Source organism: Neofelis nebulosa, chromosome 9 (genome assembly GCF_028018385.1).
Source record: "Neofelis nebulosa isolate mNeoNeb1 chromosome 9, mNeoNeb1.pri, whole genome shotgun sequence".
In the NCBI taxonomy this organism is placed as follows: domain Eukaryota; kingdom Metazoa; phylum Chordata; class Mammalia; order Carnivora; family Felidae; genus Neofelis; species Neofelis nebulosa.
This window is the reverse complement of record NC_080790.1, coordinates 138,295,758-138,316,762: the sequence shown is the minus strand read 5'-3', so window position 1 is coordinate 138,316,762 and position 21,005 is coordinate 138,295,758. Positions and strand designations below refer to the sequence as shown.

Below are 21,005 nucleotides of genomic sequence, written 5' to 3'. Positions count from 1 at the left end.
TTGAGAATGACCGTACTAACGCAAGAAATCGATGTAGTTGAGCTGGACAATTTTCACGGGATTTTTTTTTTTTTTTTTTCCCATTTCCCACTCAAACATGCGTGAGTTTGAAGAGATGAGAGAAGGCACGATGAATGGGAAGGTGTGCCTGTGAATTGCGGACATCACCAGTATGAAACACGACGCGTGAGGCCCCGTTACCTGGGTCGAGATGGCTTGGCTCTCATCGTTATACATGATCAGCGTCTGCTGGCCTTGGTCACGTGGGACAGACCGTCCGTACCCCGTGGCTTCGGAGCCACAATAGCACCACAGCAGGAACAGCAGAGCCACTACAACGAGACCAGGCAGGACAATGAGTTGGACGGGGGTTTTGACGGGATCTGGTTCCGATAACTTGCAACTCGGCCAGGAGTGGACACGGCCAAACTGGGCCGCGATCGTCTCCGTAGCCGTAGGACTGGTGCAGCGTGGGGCCCGAGCAGGTGCCAGATAACTATTGGTTGAATCGATTCATACCGTGCGATCGATAATATCGTGGCGTTTATTTGAAAATCTAGCATCCCCGTCAGCCCCCTCCCAGCCCAGGAGCCTAGATATCTGTACACTGTGGCCCCCGGCGTTACTGCAAAGCATAGCGTTCATCTACGGGCTCTGTTGCTATCAACAGCCGCCGGCTGAATAGAAGCTGCTCTCGCCGGACAGGCAGCATGTCCGACCAGGTCGGGAAAGTCTGATCTGAGTCCGTGACTCCGATGAGCCTAGGGGTCATTCTCGAGGCATCCCACCGATCTCTGACATCTTCTGCTCCCCGCCCCAGAGGGAGGACTCCACACTGCTGGCTGACAGGCCGGGGAGAGGAGCCGCATCCCGAGGACAGTTCCGCAGACCACTGACCTGCTAGAGCCACGAACGCTGCAAAGGGAGGGACCAGGACCCCCCCGAGGAGCCCAGCTCCTGTGACCGACGGCTCCGCACATGTGACTCCATCAGGGCAGGAACAGACCCTCACGTGGACGGACTGCTTCCGGGAAAGTCCCTGTTTGTCTCTGATGAGAAGTGGCACAGAGTAATTCCCAGGCGGGAGGCTTCTCAACATCCAAAGTTCAACCGACCGACCTGCAAAAGGAAACGGACCTTGCGTGCAACTCACTCGTTCATTTGCTTATCTGCTCAGCAGGTATTTACTAAGTGCCTACCATGTGCCAAGGCTCTGTACAAAAGTTAGCCAACTTCGAAGTGAGAGGGAACGGTCACCAAGACCACCCCCACTTGTGACACCTGCTACAAGTCCGCGGCTTCTCAGCCAGGCTCAGGTTTGAACATTTTCTCCAAGGACCCATAGAACTCACTGAAGGCTGTGTGCTCATAGTCATGGTTTATCACAGCAAGCGGATAGAGATTAAAATCAGTCAGGGCAGGAAGCACATAGGGCAGAGTCCAGAGAAGTATCCGTGGAGCCAGGACGGTGTCACTTTCTGTATCTGTCAGGACAGCGTCACTTCCCACACAGGTAAGTGACAACATTCTTGGAGCAAGGCCAACCAGGAAAGCTCACCGAGCCTTGTGTCCAGAATCTTTCTCAAGACTCAGTCATGTAAACCTGGCCGGCCACCCGTACGGCTGACCTCGGTCTGCAGCACTTTTGGAGATTGCCGGATGCCCACAGGACCCATAGCGTCCACGCTAAATCCCAGTGTCCCTATCCGATTGGCACAAGACCCCAGGTAAGCAGAAACGCTCCTTTCAGGCAGGACGTCCCAAAGGCCTAGAGAGCAACTCCCGAAAGCCAAGGGCAAAGGCCAGAGCTCTTGTGGGAAAAAGTTCAGTGTTTCCCTACACACTCTGGGTCTGGGAACCATAAACATGAGCTCACAGTGGCAACTAAAAGACAGGCGACATTCTGCAGATACGCTGCTAGAAGCTCAAAGGAGAATGTTGGCAATGGATGCCAGTGGTTCCTCCCGGTAACAGCACCCCGTTTTCCTTTGGGAGAGCCGTACCTCCGGAACCCTCAGCCCAGGTGGGTCAGGAGGCGTAAAGCCCAGATCCCAGCATGGTTCCACGTGGACTCGGAACCAGCCAGTCCACATATCTGCCCTTCCCAACTCCCAGCAGACGACCCAGGTCACACAGTGACATACGTCTTCTTGCCAGGTGCTAGGATGGGTCCTAGGGACTCCTGGAAGCCACCCTGCCACCCCAGAGGAGAGCCTGCGTGCAGAAGAAGAAACCCGGAGGGGCGCCTGGGTGGCTCAGTCGGTTGGGCGACCGACTTCGGCTCAGGTCACGATCTCGCGGTCCATGAGTTCGAGCCCTGCGTCGGGCTCTGTGCTGACAGCTCAGAGCCTGGAGCCTGTTTCGGATTCTGTGTCTCCCTCTCTCTCTGACCTTCCCCCATTCGTGCTCTGTCTCTCTCTGTCTCTAAAATGAATAAACGTTAAAAAAATAAATAAATAAATAAATAAATAAATAAATAAATAGAAGAAACCCGGAGAAAGGCAGAGCCACAGTAAGGACAGACATTGTCCAGGGATGTCCCTTGAGTACCTAGACCCAGTTCTGCTGGAACAAAGGCTTACCTGGCATCTTTCTCAGTTACATAAGCCAATAAATTCCTTTTTTGCCTGTGTCTGTGAGAGTCAGGTTGCCTTCAATCCTTTATCCTTGGCCAGAACAAATACTCACCCCGATTTTCCCCCAATTTCCATGTGTCTTCTGCATTTCCCCACAACTTGTCCAATTCAAACATGAACGGGTCTGCGAAGGGCTCCAGATCGCCGTCCTCCGCCTCCAGGAGGAGCGTCTCGTTCGTCGCAGACTCACAGACCTCCATGTATCGAGAATGCGGATGGAGAGCGGGGGCGTTGTCATTGATGTCGGACAGGAAAAGCATCAGGGTCCCCGTCCCAGTCTGCGGCGGGAGGCCTTGGAACACAGGGATTCCAGACAGGGTTGCTCATTAATGAAAGAACCTTTTCCACTCGCACGAATCCCTGGAACATGAGCCCTGCCGCCCTCCGGGGAAGAGAGCCGATCCACAGAAAGACTGACTCCATTTCCCTTTCAACGTCGTAAGCTTTACAGTAGGTGTTTGACCTGTCTTCCTGCTTTTTGGAAAATTTGGATTTGGAATCTCTGGGAAGGGTACGTGAACAAAACGCTTGCCACCCAAAATCATTTGTAGAACCAGGTGGGATAGAATCATTCGTTTTTCTGGGTGTCGATCATGCCAGGCATCAAGAAGGGGGTGGGACAGGAGTGAAACGGCTGTGAGGTGGTGACGGAAATGGTCTGTATCTTGGCTGAGTCCACATCAGAATCCTGGTTGTCACTACAGTTTTATAGGGTGTCAGCCACCAGGGGACACCAGATAATGGGTACTCTGGACCCCACTACATCATTTCTTCAGATCCCTGGAAGATGGACCCCCTTTCTTTCTCCTCACTTAAGACTGATTGGGGGATGCCCGGGGGCGGGGGAGGGGCTCAGTCAGTTAAGCATCTGTCTCCCGATCTCAGCTCAGTCCGTGATCTCACGGTTCGTGGGATTGAGCCCCACATGAGGCTCTGCACTGACAGTGTGGAGCCTGCTTGGGATTCTCTTTCCACACCCCCTCCCACTCAAAATGAATTAAAAAAAAAAAAAAACGATTGGGAACACAGATTTAATATCTTCCTAACCTAACCAACATTCTACTCGTTAATCGTGCAAATGGGATATACACCTACATTTCCCTTAAAACCTGGGTTTGAATTCACAGATTTCCTTCAAGGCAATTAACTAAAGTTACTTGAAAGTTGTGATTTATTCAACTTTGGTTTCTGCAGGTTTTTTAAAAAATTTTTTTAATGTTTTTATTTATTTTTGAGACAGAGAGAGAGCATGATCAGGGGAGCGGCAGAGAGGGAGGGAGACACGGAATCCTGAGCAGGCTCCAGGCTCCGAGCTGTCAGCACAGAGCCTGACACGGGGCTCGAACTCACAGAGTGTGAGATCGTGACCTGAGCTGAAGTCGGACGCTCAACCGACGGAGCCACCCGGGCGCCCTGGTTTCAGCAGGTTTAAAAGTTCAGCCATGGGAGATCAGAGACAGTAGTGTTGGAACAGGCTCACAGAACTGCCCGGCCAGGTTTATGACAAATTTGTCCCATACGGTCACACTTGTCAGAGCTTATAAGCCATTCCCAGTACAGAGACCCTGTGCTAAGTATTTATCAGCCACCACCGGCTTTGAGAAAGAGCTAAAGAGCTGCTTTATGTCTAGATGGAACAGACACTGGGTCCAGTGGTGGCCTTCTGAATGAATACTGCCCCTCTTCCCATGGCATTTGCCTCGAGTCTGCCGTTTCAAACATTATCATCAAAAATAGTTGCCAGTATTAAAAAAAATAAAGGAGGGTGCGCCTGGGTGGCTCAGTCGGTTAAGCGTCCGACTTCAGCTCAGGTCATGATCTCACGGTTCGTGAGTTGGAGCCCCGCGTCAGGCTCTGTGCGGACACCTCGGAGCCCGGAGCCTGCTTCCGATTCTGTGTCTCCCTCTCTCTCTGCCCCTCCCCTGCTTACACTCTGTCTCTCTCTCAAAAATAAATAAACATTAAAAAAAAATAGGTTCCAGTAGCTGCATAGTGATAAAAAGATTTATAGTTTTCCAGCTTGGGCTGAAAGACTGTCACTAGAATTATTTTCCCTCAGGAAGCCAGGAAACACACTTTCTCGCCTAATTTCGGGTCAACACTTACCATCGTCAATAGCGTGAGCAATGATTATGTAAAAGCTATCATTTACGTAAGGAGATTCTCGGTCAATTTGCTTCCTGGTGGTGACTGTTCCTGAGAGTTCATCTACTGTGACCCAACTTGCCGGGTCACGAACCAGTTTATACCTTGTAGAAGGAAACACACACGATTTTAAAAAGTAAAAAGTTACATCAAAAGGCAAATCAAAATATATCACGGCAGACACAGATTCTATCGCAAGTAATGTGGGAAATTGTAAGTGAGCTCAAATAGAATTTGTCCTTTTGTGTCTGGCATATTTCACAGAGCATAAGGTCGACAAATTCATTCATCCGTGTCGTAGCATATTACAGAATTTCCTTCCTTTTTAAGGCTGAATAACATCCCATTATATATATATATATACATACCCCGTTTTGCTTCTCCACTGACCCGTCAGTGAGCTCTTGGGCTTCCTTGGCATTTTAGCTATAGTGAACAACGGAGCTTTGAGTGTGGGTGTACAAATATCTTTTCAAGGTCCTGCTTTGAATTCTGGGAGCATATAGCCAGAAGTGGAATTATGGGTCACACGGTGTCTACTTTGAATTTTTTGAAGAACCACCATCCCGTTTTGTGCAGTGGCTGCACCGACTTCTATTGTCACCAACTGTGCACAAAGGTTCCAATTTCTCCACATCTTTGCCAGCACTTGTTTTCTGGCTTTTTGATAGAAGTCATCCTAATGGGCGTGGGGTGGGGTCTCATTGTGGTTTTGAATCGCATTTCTCGCATGATTGGCGATGTTGCGTATCTCTTCACGTGCTGACTGGCCACTTGTAGATCTTTTTTGGAGAACTGTCTATTCAGGTCCTGTCCACTTTGGGACTTGCTTGTTCTTGGTTTTCTGTTGCTGAGTTATAGGAGTTCTCTGTATATTCTGGATATTAATCCCTTATCAGATATAGGACTTGCAAGGACTTTCTCCCATCCTGTGGTCAGTTTTTTACTCCATGAATAGTGTCTTTTTTTTTTTTTAATTTTTTTTTCAACGTTTTTTATTTATTTTTTTTGGGACAGAGAGAGACATAGCATGAACGGGGGAGGGCCAGAGAGAGAGGGAGACACAGAATCGGAAACAGGCTCCAGGCTCCGAGCCGTCAGCCCAGAGCCTGACGCGGGGCTCGAACTCACGGACCGCGAGATCGTGACCTGGCTGAAGTCGGACGCTTAACCGACTGCGCCACCCAGGCGCCCCCATGAATAGTGTCTTTTAATGCACAGGATGTTCTGATTTTCATGAAGTCCAATCTGACTCTTTTTTTCCTTTGTTATCTGTGTTTTTGGTGTCACATCCAAAAAATCATTCCCAAATCAAGGTCATGAAGCTTTTCTCCTATGCTTCCTCTAAGAGCGTTTATTGATTTTGGTCTTACATTTAGGTCCTGATCCACTTTGAGTTAATTTTTGTGTATGGTATCAGGTGACCTGTTTGTGTATTTGGATCTTCATGTGAGTTTCCTATAGACGGCATCTAGTGGGACCACATGTTTTTTTTTTAAGTGATTTATTTATTTTGAGAGAGAGAGAGAGAGTGCATGAGCATGATAGCATGTGCAAGTGGGGGAGGGGCAGAGAGAGAGTGAGAGAGAGCATCCCAAGCAGTCTCCATGCTGTCAGCACAGAGCCCAACTTGGGGCTTGATCCCACAACCCTGGGAGCATGACCTGAGCCAAAATCAAGAGTCCGACTCTTGATTCAACTGACTGAGCCACCCAGGCGCCCCTGGACCATATGTTTTTATACATGCTGTCGATCTCTGTCTTCTGATTAAAGAGTAGAATCTGTAAATGTGTAAAGTAATTCTTACAGTAAGTCCCTCGTCACCTTTCTCGTTTCCTGTTATGTTTTCTGTGTCCTTGTTACATGTCTTCGGACTTCCTCCACAGCTTCCTTATCTCTTGGAGCGTTTTTAAGATAGCGGTTTTGAAGTCTTTGGCCAACCCATCTGCCATCAGGTATTTTTCGGGAACAGTTTCTGTTGATCTATTTTCTTCCCTTTGAATGGGCCTTAGTTTCCTGTTTGTTTATGTGCCTTGTGATTTTTTTTTTTTCCTCGAGCACTGGACATTTGCATCTAATAATGTGATGATTCTGGAAATCAAATTCTGCCCCTTCCCAGGGTTTTCTGATTTTCCTTATTGTTTTTATTTTATTTTATTTTCGTTTGTTTGTCCGGCTGTCACAGGCTGTCTCTGTGCTGAGGCCCAGCCTCTCAACCTCAGGCCCTCTCACGCCTTTTCCCTGAGCCTTTCCTTGGGTGTGCGTGGTCCCTTTCTAACTTTCCTCCTATCTGTGCTTCATGTTGACTATCCTGGCCTTTAATGTCTGGCTTCTGAAACAGGAAAAGGCAAAAAATGAAGAGGGGGAAATAAAGGCATTGGACCTTCAAATCCCCTGAAGGGGGGAAGGGATTTGTAGCAATGAGGGTGGGGGACCAGAAACAATGGCCACCTGCCTCTTTGTCTGTACCTCTGGGACTGAAAGCAGCAATCAGTGAGCAAAGCACGGATCCCTGACATCTGGAGGCCAGAGGTTTTTGTGCCCACTCTGGCTCCTGCAACTTGTACACTTGGCTGTTCCAGGAACACGTGCTAAGAGCTATAATTGACCAAAATTAACCTCGGCTGACCACCCAAGCCTTTCCCTGGGAGTTGCAGCCCTTCAGCAGAATCCAGAGTTCCAAAACAGGTACACGAGACAGATTCTTCTAGCGCCTTCTAGCAGATTCCTGCCACTTCTGATTCCACCATCTTCCTAGGGATTCCGGCAACTTTATTTGTAAAAGCAAAACACTGAGCAACTCGAGTGCACACCCACAGATGAATGGATGAGCACAGTGTAGTCTGTGCAGACAAGGGAATATTACTCGGCCTTGAAAAGGAAGGAAGGTCTGCAACATGCTACCGTGTGGACGCACCTGGAGGACAGTATGGTCAACGACATAAGCTGCCAGAAGACAAACACTGCATGATTCCACTTCCGTGACGTTCCTAGAACAGTCAAACCCGTAGAGATGGGAAGTAGCGTGCTGGTCGCCAGTGTCTGAGAGAGGGGCGGAGACGGGGGGAGGGAGGTTCTTGTTTCATGGGGACAGAGTCTCAGTTTTATAAGATCAACACGTTCTGGGGATGGACAGTGGGGACAGTTGCACAACAGTGTGAATGTATTTAATGTCACTGAACTTAAAAATGGTTAAAATGGGGACACCTAGGTGGCTCAGTTGGTTAAGCATCTAACTCCCCTGATTTTGGCTCAGGTCATGAGCTCACAGTTCATGAGTTTGAGCCCCAAGTCATACTTATGCTGACAGTGTGGAGCCTGCTTAGGAATCTCTCTCTCTCTCTCTCTCTCTCGCTCTCTCTCTCAAAAATAAATACATAAACTTTAAAAAGAAAAAAAGAGGCCTCCTGGGTGGCTCAGTTGGTTAAGGTTCTGACTCTTGGTTTCAGCTCAAGTCATGATCTCACAATTTATGGGATTGAACCCTGCATGGGGCTCCGCGCTGCTTGGAATTCTCTCTCCCTCTCTCTCTGCCCCTCCCCACCTCTCTCTCTCTCTCAATAAATAAATAATAACCGAACAAAAAAATGGTCAAAATGGTAAACTTTGTGTTAGATATATTTTACCACAATTTAAAAAAACAACCCCTTCTGTTGCCAGTTTACAACCTTTAGTAAAAAGGGAGATCGAAATGCCCAACAAATTATTTTAATACAAGAAAACCCATATAAAAGCGATGTATGCTAAGTGCAAAGGAAAATGAGCAGGTGAACCCCACCTGGGGAGGGGGGCGCAGAGAAAGCTATGGAAGGAAGGTGGCATTGAACCCGGGCCAGCGGGCCTCCTGGTGTCTTGAGTCCACCTCACCAGCTGCCCAACGGCAGCGCCCTCGGTGTGACTAATTCTGTTTAAACAACCACTCTTCCCGGCCCCCTCTTCTCACCTTATCCGGCCGGCAGCTCTGTCCGGATCTGTAGCGTTAAATATTCCCAATTGAATTCCAGGCCCGGCGCCATCGACTTCACTGACGACAAAGCTCCTGGGGTGAAAGGCCGGGGGGTCGTTGACGTCGGTCACCTGCACACTCACAGTGGCGCTCGCCGCTGCCTTCCTGGGCTCCCGAAGCCGGCCCCCCTCACAGGAGAAGAGGGTCTCCTCGTTCTCCACCGTGATGACAAGGCGCCACACGGGGTGAGTTTCATAATCCAAGGGCTGCAAGTCCCAGAGAGAGGATCCCGTTAGCACCTGCTGCTGCTTCTCTGGCCAGAGAAAGCCCCGTGCCCACTGTCACACCCCAAGCGCGTGGCTTTTGCGCTTCATTTATTATTCACAGTGCCTCTGGTAGTGATCAAAAGACCGTTGCCAGCTCATTTTCAAGTCATTTATGGAGTTCTTTTTTTTTTTTTTCCTCCCCCTCTCCTGGTTGAAAAGAGCCACCATCCATCAGAGGGGAATGAAAAATGCAACAAAACCATAACCTAATGAAACATTAATGTGGCGACTCTGCTATAAAAAGGGGGGGGGGGAGCTTAAGGAAATACAGATACTAATGATCGCTGTTACTCAGGGCACTCACTGCCTTAAAAGGATTGAAAGGCCAGGAGTATTTGAAATATTCAATCCCAGGCATCTGAGATAGAGTCCCCCAGAGCCTTGCTATTCACAGTGTGGGAGGGTCCCAGGGGCATCACCCGGGAGCTTGTGCCTCCGATAGACAGAAGCTCAGGCCCCACCCCAGACCTACCGACACAGGGCTGTCTGTAAACCTGACCCCCAGGCTGACTCACCTGCCCGGACCCAGAGGCACTGGTCACTCTAGGCTCTGGGTGAGAGTAAGACTAAAAGCAATAAAGTCAGACTGTCTCAGTCGTAACCCCTACTCCAGCTGTGAGACTTTGTGAAAACAACCCCACCTCTCTGGGCTTTGGTTTCCTCATCAGTCAAATGAGAAGATAATATACTTTCCTGCAGGGCCAGCTCCTCATTAGGCACAGCAGCAAAGTGCCAGGGGCCCACGATACTTTCAGGGGTCCGTGCAAATGTTCTAATGTCTTTTCAACTCAGAAGAAAAAAAAAAAACAGACTCCCAGGATTAGAGAAAATGTTTTAAATATTTTTAGCATATCAGAAAAAAAAAAACGTTTTAGGGCCCATATAGATCTATTAAATTTTGTCTCAAACAATAAGAAAATTAAATGTTGACGTACTTAACACCATCTCAAAAAACTAACTTGTAGTATTGATAATATTTTGGTGAGAGGAGCCACGAAGTCCAAAGGGCCGAGGGCCCACGGCAGCAGGGGGTCATGACACAGCCTGCCCTCATCACCGGGCGCCACGGGGACACACAACATGCCACACCTCATGTGCTCGGCACACGACAGGCATCTCGCTATCGGGACTCCCGCGGCCACTGGTAGGTGCACATCCCCTGATGGCTTTACCTTGATAACATTTAAAATCCCTTCATTGGTCTCGGGGTCAGTCAGAATGTCAAAACGTCCTTCTTCGTCGCCTTGCGATATGTTAAACTTTACCCTCCAAGCTGAGGTAAATGGTAAGTCAGCATCTTGGACCACGAGACGCAACACGCCCCAGCTGGCGCGGCCTTCAGAAATCTGAATCTTATACTGGGAGCGGCCATCGTCATTTCCGTGTCACGGAGACAAAAGCAAGAAAAAGAAAGCAAGGAAAGAAATCCACAACAACAACATGGATATTAAAGATTCTTAGGAAAATAGTGCGTTGAGTTTGATCTAACATGGGTTTATTTCTCTTGCTATTGAACTTAACCTCAAGTGATTTGAAACTCTGCCTGACCCAGCACACCCAGGTCCTTCCTCTGTCCCTTTCCCCCGTGACTTGTGTCTACAACTGAATGGCTTTTTTTTTTTTTTTTAATTTTTTTTTCAACATTTTTTTATTTATTTTTGGGACAGAGAGAGACAGAGCATGAACGGGGAGGGGCAGAGAGAGAGGGAGACACAGAATGGGAAACAGGCTCCAGGCTCCGAGCCATCAGCCCAGAGCCTGACGCGGGGCTCGAACTCACGGACCGCGAGATCGTGACCTGGCTGAAGTCGGACGCTTAACCGACTGCGCCACCCAGGCGCCCCTGGCTTTTTTTTTTTTAATTAATTAATTTATTTATTTTTGAGAGAGAGAGAGAGAGAGACAGAGTGCTGGTGGGGAGGGGCACAGAGAGAGGGAGACACAGAATCCGAAGCGGGCTCCAGGCTCCAAGTCAGCACAGAGCCCGACGCAGGGCTCGAACCCACCAACGGTGAGATCATGATCTGAGCCAAAGTCGGACGCCCAACCGACTAAACCACCCAGGCGCCCTGACAGCTGAATGACTTTGAAAGTACTCTTAAATCCAACTCAATGCACTATTTTTCTAAGAATATTTAAAATAGTAATACACATCCTAGTTTGTGCTGCTAAAAAAAAAATCCTAGCTCTTCTCCTAAGATGGAACTCTTACGGTTACTTAGATTAAGGCAATCATTTTTCTAACATATGTAGATCTCAAACTTGTTATTCAATACTCAGGTGACAAGATAATTTCTCTTTAACAAGTATATCGAAACTGGGTGTATTTTCCCCACCCTTACTTCAGAGCAGAGCTTTTTACTAAACCAGAGAAAGATTTTGAAATAAGGTTGAAACATAGTATTTTTTTTCAGTTATTCTATACTGTTTGCTGAGGTATTTTCATCTGAAAACATTTCAGCTTTGGTCTATTCTATTTCTTTTCAAAGATTTTATTTTTAAGTAATCTCTACACCCAACATGGGGCTTGAACGTACAACCCCAAGATCAAGAGTCTTACGTTCTACTGACTGAGCAGGCCGGGCTCCTCTTATCTAGACAATTAAAAAAAAAAAATTTTTTTTAATAATACTTTCTCAAATAATTGTTTGTAGCATTTATTTATTCAACAAAGGTTATGATGTGCCAGATTCTATCTTAGGTGCTGTGAACGGGATTGGCAAAACTCCATCCCCAGGGAGCTGATGATTAAGAGAGTGTGTGTGTGTGTGTGTGTGTGTGTGTGTGGGTGTGGGTGGGTGTGTTGGGTTGGGGGGTGGGAGGGAGGGGTGCTGGGTTGGGGATCTCTCTACGTCTTCCAGAAAGTTCTCACTGAGAGGGGTCAGGAGAAAGAAGTAAAGTGGATATTTTTCTCAGAAAAATTCATATAGAAGAGCACAAAATACAAAATAGGGGACAGATCCTGAGTGTTTTTAGCAATCTTGCAGATCTCAAATGGCGTGGCATTTCCAAATGGTCTGGAACAGTGGGTTCCAGCGCTTTCTTCAAGCGTGGGGATGTGTAGCATGTGAAATCCCATGTCAGTCTATAAATCAGATGAGCTGAGAAAGACAAAGCCAGAACCCACCTGCTCATCTTCCCTATTCTAGAGCTCTGGATGTTGGTTAAACGTTCAGGTCTAGATTCTCACGAACTTGCCCCCCCGCCCGGGGAATATTGGGCAATGTCTGCAGACATGTATGGGTGTCACAATTGGGAGGTCCATTGGCATCTAGTGGGTAGCGGTCGGAGATGCTACTAAGCATTGGGCAGTGCACTGGGAGGCCTCCCCTGACCCTACAACAACGAATTTGCCATCCCACGTCAACAGTGTGGAATTGAGAAATATCGTGGACAGTGAGCACGGATTCTCTATCTTCTCTGTGCCTCAGTGTCCTCATCTGTCAAATGGGAATCGCGTGCTAGTCCCAGCAATTGAAAATGAAAGCATGCATGTAAAAGTTCGGAGCACAGGATCTAGCCCAAAATAGTAAAAAAAAACAAAAAATAAAAAATAAAAGTAAGCTCCCCAGTCTATTATTGAGGGATTCTGTATCAGCATGGCTGGCGTGTTCTTTCTGGTTTAAGTTATTTTGGAGAATGACATGTATCTTTGGGGGTATGGTCAGTCCCCTCAGCAACACTGAGCCTAGCACTTGAGGCTGTTTCTGTACGGACTGGGCATTCGGGGCAAGCCTGGGTGCCTTACGTTCTCCTGGGTAAACGTGGGCATGTGGTTGTTGCCTTCTTCCACGTTGATGTGAACAGTGGCCGTGGATGACAGTGGTGGTTCTCCAAAATCCCTCGCACTAACTAGCAGTGTAAACCGAGGAGCCGTCTGTGTGGGGAGGAAATGAACAGTCAAGCCCTTCAAATGAAGCAAAGGGAAGTATTAAAAAAAAAATCCACCATAGGGGCGTTTGGGTGGCTCAGTCGGTGAAGCATCCGACTTCGGCTCAGGTCATGATCTCACGGTTCGTGAGTTCAAGCCCCACGTCGAGCTCTGTGCTGACCGCTTGGAGCCTGGAGCCTGCTTCCAATTCTGTGTCTCCCTCTCTCTTTGCCCTTCCCCTGCTCACGCTCTGTCTCTCTCTGTCTCTCAAGAATAAATAAATGAAAAAAAAAAAAATTAGAAAAAAAAATAATCCATTCTAACGATCTCAATAGCAAGCCTAGCCACAGAGGGTTTTCTGCTGCAAACATAAATCCTAAGTCTGGGGCTCAGAGATAGAGAACGCATTTCATTTTTTTAAAATAATAAAATCCACATAACCTCATAATCTAAGCATCCTGAGAGTTGTATTTCTCCACTGATACGGTCGATATGGAAGCCACTTTCTTTCAGTATTGGCGTTTGAGAAATAAGGAAATAAAGGACTTCAGAATTTGGAGTATTTTCTTGATCCAAATCAACTGTTAACATCCGGAAAATAGGTTGACCTGGAAAGAATTGTTTTAACGGTTACTATTGACCAAAGGCAGCCTATCGACCCAGTAGAATGACGATCCTTTTGCTAAATGGCATGGAGGCATACACCAGAATGGATTAAATATTTATAAAATCAAACTACAGACATACTATAAAAAATAAAGAGGAATATTTAAATAGTCATAAGAACTTTCTCATCACGATTGCTAGCGCAGGAGACAGGAAGGCCTGAGTTGATAGATCAGACAGATTTTTAAATGTGTGGCAAAAACAAAAAAAACCGCAGACAAAACTTAAAAAGAAATGATAAGCCAGGAAAACATATATAAGGCAGACATAAACATTCTTCATATAGAATAAGAAGGTTAAAATCAAGGAGAAAAACGACAGGCACGCCAACAGGAAGCAGACAAAAGGAAGGGACACGTGGACAGGAAGCCTATCGACACAAGCAAGCACTTAGTAATCCAAGACGGACAGCAGCCAGGCCCCCTGGGACGTGCTGGGAGGTGACCGGAGCAGAATACTTAAATGTTGTGTGCCGTCGTTCTCTGCATTTATGCCAAGTAAACGACGCTTGAATGGGATGCAGATTTAGCTCAAAAACATTCACGGAAGCATATTTTGTGAAAATAACATGAAGTGGGGACAAAACATACATGTCTAACAATAGGAGGTTAGTTACTGTAAAAACACATCCATGAAATAAAGTATTACACAATAGGATATGCTGTAGGAGAACAGTTAGTTTACAAACAGCAGAATTGCACTTTTAGAAGAGAAAATTCATAAATCTACCCATGTAAAAAAAATACACCCGTACATTTGTAAATATTTAATATACACCCATTTACATTTTGCACTATGATAAAGATGAAAAATGTATGTATATATACATATTTGCATTTGTGCTTATATGTAAAAAATCCAGGAATATATACACATAGGTAAATATAACATACAGTGTGTTAACATGCACACATATGTAAAATGCAAAGAAAAATACTGAAAAGAATATAAACGAAAACATTAATGATACTTATCTCTAGAAGTAGTAAATATGCTTTCTATTTCAGTCTTAATTTCTTGGAATTTTCTGAGTTCTCTAAAGACTATTTTGTGCAGTAAATCATGCTTTTCTGTTATTAAAATAGATGCACACTCTAGTATGAGTGGTTTGGAGTTAAAGACTCACAGAATCTGTAGCTCAGAAACTTTGGATGGCATCTCAGTGCCATTTTACAGGCGAGAAAATACAGAGACTATCCGGGAGCCCGCCGTTCAGCTCGGCATTCTCCCTCGTTGCATTTGGCTTATTTTATTTTATTTTTAATATTTTTAACGTTTATTCATTTTTGAGACAGAGAGAGAGAGCATGAGCAGGGGAGGGTCAGAGAGAGAGGGAGACACAGAATCCAAAGCAGGCTCCAGGCTCTGAGCTGTCGGCACAGAGCCCGACGCGGGGCTCGAAATCATGGACCGTGAGATCGTGACCTGAGCCGAAGTCGGCCGCTTAACCGACTGAGCCACCCAGGCGCCCCTGGCTTATTTTAGACTGGTCTTTACCTATCGGCTTTTCCGACAGACACGATTTCCATATCATTTTATTGCCAATTCAAAATGAGGCTTACAAACCTCCAAGCATTTCGCTGGAACCCAGGGCAACCTTCAGGATGTGAACAGTAAACCGTCTCCCTGAGGATCAAGCACCCCCTCAGAATCAAAGCGGGAAAAACCTTTATGGAGCAGAGCAGAGAGGACGCCCCACTGCACACACCTGCAGCGTGGTTCTCCTTCACGCTGATGTTAAATTCCTTCTGAGGGAACTGGGGTGCGTGATCGTTCACATCACTGATCCTAATGTTGAAAATCAGGGAACTGTCCATGACTCGTCCTGATAGGCGATCCAGAACATCAAAGTAAACCTAGGAAGCAGAGAACTGTATTAACCTTGCAGGATCATTTTCTGGATGCTGCTGCTCAAATCACTGTTCGCGTACTCGTATGTTTTGCCCCCGCTCCTGAACCTGCCGGGAAGTTTCTGAGGGTAGGGATCACGTTGCTGTCCTTCGCCATGTGACCCCAGGGACCGAACACAGGGCTGGCACAAAGATTGTGGGACAGACCCATGCACTGACTGGAAAAGTACACCATGAGTTACAATTTGGTTCTAATCTCAGTCTCTCTACCCGCGTAGATGTGGCCAGATTGCATAGAAGCCTCGGCCGTGTCAGCACGGTCATGAAAAATACATACGCTAACCAGTATTGCTGAATGTCACGGAGAGCAGACACTTAAAAGTTTTGGGGAAAAGGAACGTTGAAAGTAATTGGCACCGCTGTTGACCTGCGGTGGGTTCTCAAAAGGCTACTGCTGTTACTTCTGTGCTTGAATAAGGAGGGTGCATCACCCCAAACAGGCAGTGGGAAGTCTTTGCTTTCAAAAGATCTCAGATTGATACTTTAGGCTTCTCTCCCTTCGGTTTCTTAAGAACCTGGGAAATTAAACTCAAACAGAAAGAAGGAAATGATAAAGATATATCAATAAAGTTCAAAATAGCAAAACAGAGCCAAGAAAACCAAAAGCCGGTTTGCCTCCCCATGTAAATTTTGGCACACAGCTTGTTGATACGTATGAAAAGTTCTGCTAGTCTTTTGATCAGTCTTGTGCAGAGTTTACAGATACATTTGGAAAGAATTATCCCCTTAATACTCCATCTTTCAATCCATAAACTCAGTCTGTCTTTTCGTTCAGTTAGACCTCCCTTGATTTCCTTCATCAGTGTTTTATAGTTTTGAGGAAACATATAGTGCACAGATTTTAGACGAATACCTAAGCACTTCGTCTGTTTTGGTGATATTATAAATGATATGGTTTTTAAAATATTGATTTCCAACTATTCATCACCAGGATACAGAAATATAATTGATTTTTATATATTAACTTTATTTCCTGGGACCTTGCTAAAATCGAATTTCAAAGGTTAAAAACAGGCAAAGTTTTGAACAGACCCGTTTTCTCCAGAGAAGACGTACAGGTGGCAAAGAATTCTTCATTCCTTTGGTGGTTTCTTACAAAACTAAACATCCTCTTACTGTGCAAACCAGCAATCATGTTCCTTGGCATTTATGCAAAAGAGTTGAAAATTTATGACCACCCCAAAACCTGCACACAGATGTCTATAGCAGCTTAATCATAGTCCTCAAACATCGAAGCAACCAAGATGGCCTTCACTAGGTGATTGGGTAAACAGACTGTGGTCCATGCAGACAATGGAATATTACTCAGCACTAAAAAAGCATGGAGTATGGAGGAATCTTCAGTGGCCGTTGCTAAGTGAGAGGAGCCAATCTGAACAGGCTCTCCACTGTGTAATCCCAACTATACGACGTTCTGGAAAAGGCAGGGTATGGAGATCGCAAAAGGATCAGAGGTTGCCGAGGGCTCAGGAAGGAGGGATGGATGGATATGGGGAGCACTGAGGAATTTTAGGGCAGTGAAAACACTCCGTACGATACTGTAGCGGTGGATACGTGTCACTACACATTTGTCCAAACCCATAGGAGGTGCAACACCGAAAGTGAGGCCTAATGTGACTAGAGGCTTCGTTGATAATAACGTATCATATTGGCTCATCCCCTGTCATAAACTCAGCACCCACGCACGATGTTAATAAGAGAGGAAGCTGGGTGGGGTGGGGAGGGCATGAAGGGCAGACAGGCGCTCTGTACTTCCCACTCTACTTTTCTGTAAACCTGAAACCGCTCTAAAAAAAAAAAGGTCTACTAATTTTAAGAAGCCCCTACGTATAAAATAAAAAGTGGGCAACCATATATATTATGTATTTGTATGTTTCTAAATATGGAACACTTCACAGATATGTGTGCCATCCTCTGTCCTCACACAGGGGCCACGCTAACCTTCTCCGGGTCGTTCCAATTTTAGCCTGTGTGCTGCGAAAGTGAGCACCATATATAGATAGATATAGATATAGGTATAGATACATATACAGATAGATATAAAAATATATATAACGTATACCTATCATATATATATATATATATTTTAAAGTAAGTCTAATGAGACTTGCTGCTGCATCTCTGTTGCTCTAGGATAAACAGTGATTTGATCTGTTGAAAGCTGATCAATTGTGGGGAAAGAATCAGCGGTGAGAGAGAAGTTCAGAGTCCCAGGAAAAGGAGTGGGACGGGGGACATTGACCGGAGGACCTCTCAAGGCGGAAGACCGTCTGCTGTGGGAACACTGGTTTCTCAAGGGTTGGCCGGTTGTAGGTGCGGAGCCCGGCTCGGGGACGCTGAGCAAGCACGGGGTTTATTCTGGAAGAAGTGGCTTCAGGGAGGCCTGGGGCTGAGCTCTTACACAGATCACCTCCTTTCTGTCTCAGAGAAGCCCTAGAGGGAGGCATCCCCAGCGCTCCACTCTGCAACGCCGAGAGGTTCTGCGGCTGTCCACACTCAGCCCGGCCCAGGTTCATTCCAAGAAGGTGTAGACTAGACTACACCACCAGCCAGGTCTTCACCACTCCCCTCCATGGCTCCCCCAGGGCCCGGAGCAGGCAGCTTCACCAGACAGGGGTCTCAGCACCTTGATAGCATCGGGCAATGGTCTCTCCACGGCTTTCCCAGAGCCCACGAGGTCTACCGAGGCACGTACCTCCCTGGGCGTCTTTTCTGCAGACACGTTGCTTCCTCATCGGCATCCACCATGGTGGCCCCGCCAGGTGTCCTGCAAAGTGGCCTGGGCGTGGGCTCTCCTACTTAGCTGTCTCCTCTCCCCTACAAGACTACTGAACCAGTCCGCCCCGGGGAATCCAACATACATTTTTAAATTTTTGAGCAAGCAAATTGGCTTTCTCACACGCCATTTCCACATGCTCTTCCATAATTTATGACTGTGCTGGCTGCCGCATCACGCGGACTTCTGGCTCCGAAACGGCGCCACCTGTAACCCTTCCACTTAAAACTAAGAACCGCGTGTTTGTTTTATGTTTATCATTCTATGTTCCATGTATCATCCTAAAAGCGACTTCTGAGACAGTAAGTTCTGTAAGATGCCCGAGAGGCAAAATAACTGTTTATTCTTTGACAAGATGCTAAGAGTTTCTGGCGCCTCAGAGCTGCAATGGAGAGAGGAAGCGTCATGGATATTTTCTGCACTTGGGAAGGGTTTTCAGCCTTTTGTTATGGCCTTAAGATTTAGATCTTGGATGACGCACCATAGAGCAATGACGTGACGGAGGGGTACATGGCTGTTTAAATGGCACGTGCAAGATGCGTACTCTAGTCACTGGTGAGCACGCGGAAATACCTTAAACGCCGAACACACAAGACAAAATCACTTACGTGCATGGGCTCTAAGTAGGCAAAGATGGGTGCGTGGAGATCAAGACCCACAAATGACTATTTCAAGGAAATAAAAGAATGATTTTCTTGAGTGTATCTGTAGCCTATGGGATTGTGCATATTTTGATATAAACAGATGAGATTCCTATATAGAAAAAATCTGTTTTTCCCCCCTTTCCAGCTGTGTCTTAAATCTTCCAGCAATTCTCAGCTGCAGTTACAGCCCTCTTGTAGGTTTACGGAATTAACAAGAAGATAGCCCCTCAACCTCCTCTCAGCTCCCAGTCACAGGTTTTTAAATGCTCTGGCTGGTTCCAGTGACCCCTCGCTGCCCCCCAAGAACACAGCAGCGCTGCCGGGAATGGGGCTTTGCCACCTCCTCGGGTTGACTGCGTGCCTAACACGCCCCAGCTTAGGGGACAGCCAAGACCCAGAAGTAGGTGGTGGACCTGGAAGGCCTGGCTTGTGTGGTGTTTCGGTGACACCTGCTTGTCCCACTCTTTGCGGCTGGGAACCCTTCTCATTGGCCTGTCTTGTGGCTCCCTAACGAGTAGGTTGACCCCTGCGTGCCAGTCTCCTACATCCGCTGCAACAACTTACCCCAAACCGGGCGCCTTACGACCAAATGTGTTCTCTCGCCCTTCTGGAGACCAGAACCACACCCGGGGGCAGCAGGCATGGCTCCCTCCATGGGAGGCTCTTAGGGAAATTCTGTTCCGGGTCTCTCCCCCAGCTTCGGGTGGCTGCCGCCAATCCCGGTGTCCTTGGCCTGCAGGTGCATCACCCCAGGCTCTGTCTCCTGCTTCTCCCCTGTGTCCTTCTTGGTGTCCAAATTCCCCTCCCCTTATAAGGAGGCCAGTCACTGGCTCAGGATACGCCCTGATCCAGTATGACCTCGTCTTAACTTGATGACACCTGCAAAGACCCTATATCCAAATAAGGTCATATTCACAGGTACCACGGGGAGGACACGAACCCCTCTCTTTAGAAGACACAGCTCAACCCACAACACCCTCGAAGCAGAGAGTACATGCCACTGTGCTCATTCATTCATCCAACATAGTTAAATGAAAACCTACAATGTGCAGAGCCCGATTCCTGACCCGGGGGGTAGTGGCACTGGAAAGGACACTCCCTCCTCTTAGAATGGGCCTCCAGTGGGGAGAATGGCTACTCACAGAGAACCAAACACGTGTCAGGTATATGCTTCAGGCGATGAAAAGTATCAAGGAGACCGAGAACCAAGGGCGTGAGACAGGGAGCCACGGGGTGGGGGCACGCCTCCGAATCCCCACCCTGAGTCTTCCCTCATGCAAGTTCACAGTCAAATGAGGGGCCAGCTAGCAAGTGATCGCAGAACTCAGTGTGAAAGGACGACTGTGCGCGGGCTGGGTCTCCATCTGGCCGGGCAGGTCCAAGCACAGGGCCCGGAAATCCTGATAGAGCAGGACCCAGGGGGACACCGCTCAGGTCCCCACGTCTTCCCCGTTTGCTCGAACTGTTCCCTGGGACCTCCCTGTGACGTGCCAAACTATTCCACCTGGGCCTCACATGTCAGGAAACACTCTTACGGATTTGGCTTCGGCATCATCTGCTGCCGGCACGAAGTCCCACGTTAAACCTTGTGAAACGCAACCCTCGATAGGTCAGTAAAGACGTTAAAGGCAAACAACAGCAACCAAATCACAACAGCAAGACCAAGAACACAGCACTAAATGTTTTGTTTCCTCCCTGCACAGAGTCACGCCCACTATTTGTCAGAGCCGCCCCAGCCCCCGCCCTCACCGGGCTCAGCGGGTAGAAGCCTTGGACCAAGCTTCCCTCTCCTGGGAGCTTCTTGGAGACACAGAGTCTATGCTCCACGCTGACTTGCGGAAACAAAATCTGCATTTTCCCAAGATCCCTCGGTGACCTGTTTGCTCATTCCAGATTTAACGGTGCTGCCCCACGGTCCCCCTATGACCACTCCATATTGCTTCTTTTTAACAGACACTGCACGTTCCCTAGATGGGGCAAGGATTTCTATGAATAGTGAAGACCCGGAAAGTCTTCTGTGCAGGACTTTTGGAGTTTGGGGAGAATTTCTGCCTGTTTAAAAATTAGAGACTCAGAGCCTATCAA

At 47.3% G+C, this 21,005-nt stretch overlaps 1 protein-coding gene and 1 pseudogene across 1 annotated transcript in view; both read right to left on the bottom strand.

The window, feature by feature from the left end:
• The window catches only part of CDH26 (cadherin 26), a 42,304-nt gene that overhangs the window by 10,667 nt on the left and 10,632 nt on the right, over positions 1 to 21,005 (bottom strand). Inside the window, 9 exon segments of the mRNA XM_058686128.1 lie at positions 202 to 332; positions 898 to 1,119; positions 2,689 to 2,928; positions 4,743 to 4,885; positions 8,725 to 8,993; positions 10,226 to 10,411; positions 12,802 to 12,930; positions 13,366 to 13,532; positions 15,299 to 15,446. Coding sequence (XP_058542111.1) covers positions 202 to 332; positions 898 to 1,119; positions 2,689 to 2,928; positions 4,743 to 4,885; positions 8,725 to 8,993; positions 10,226 to 10,411; positions 12,802 to 12,930; positions 13,366 to 13,532; positions 15,299 to 15,446 — 1,635 coding nt within the window.
• Positions 17,377 to 17,490, bottom strand: LOC131486426 (U6 spliceosomal RNA; annotated as a pseudogene).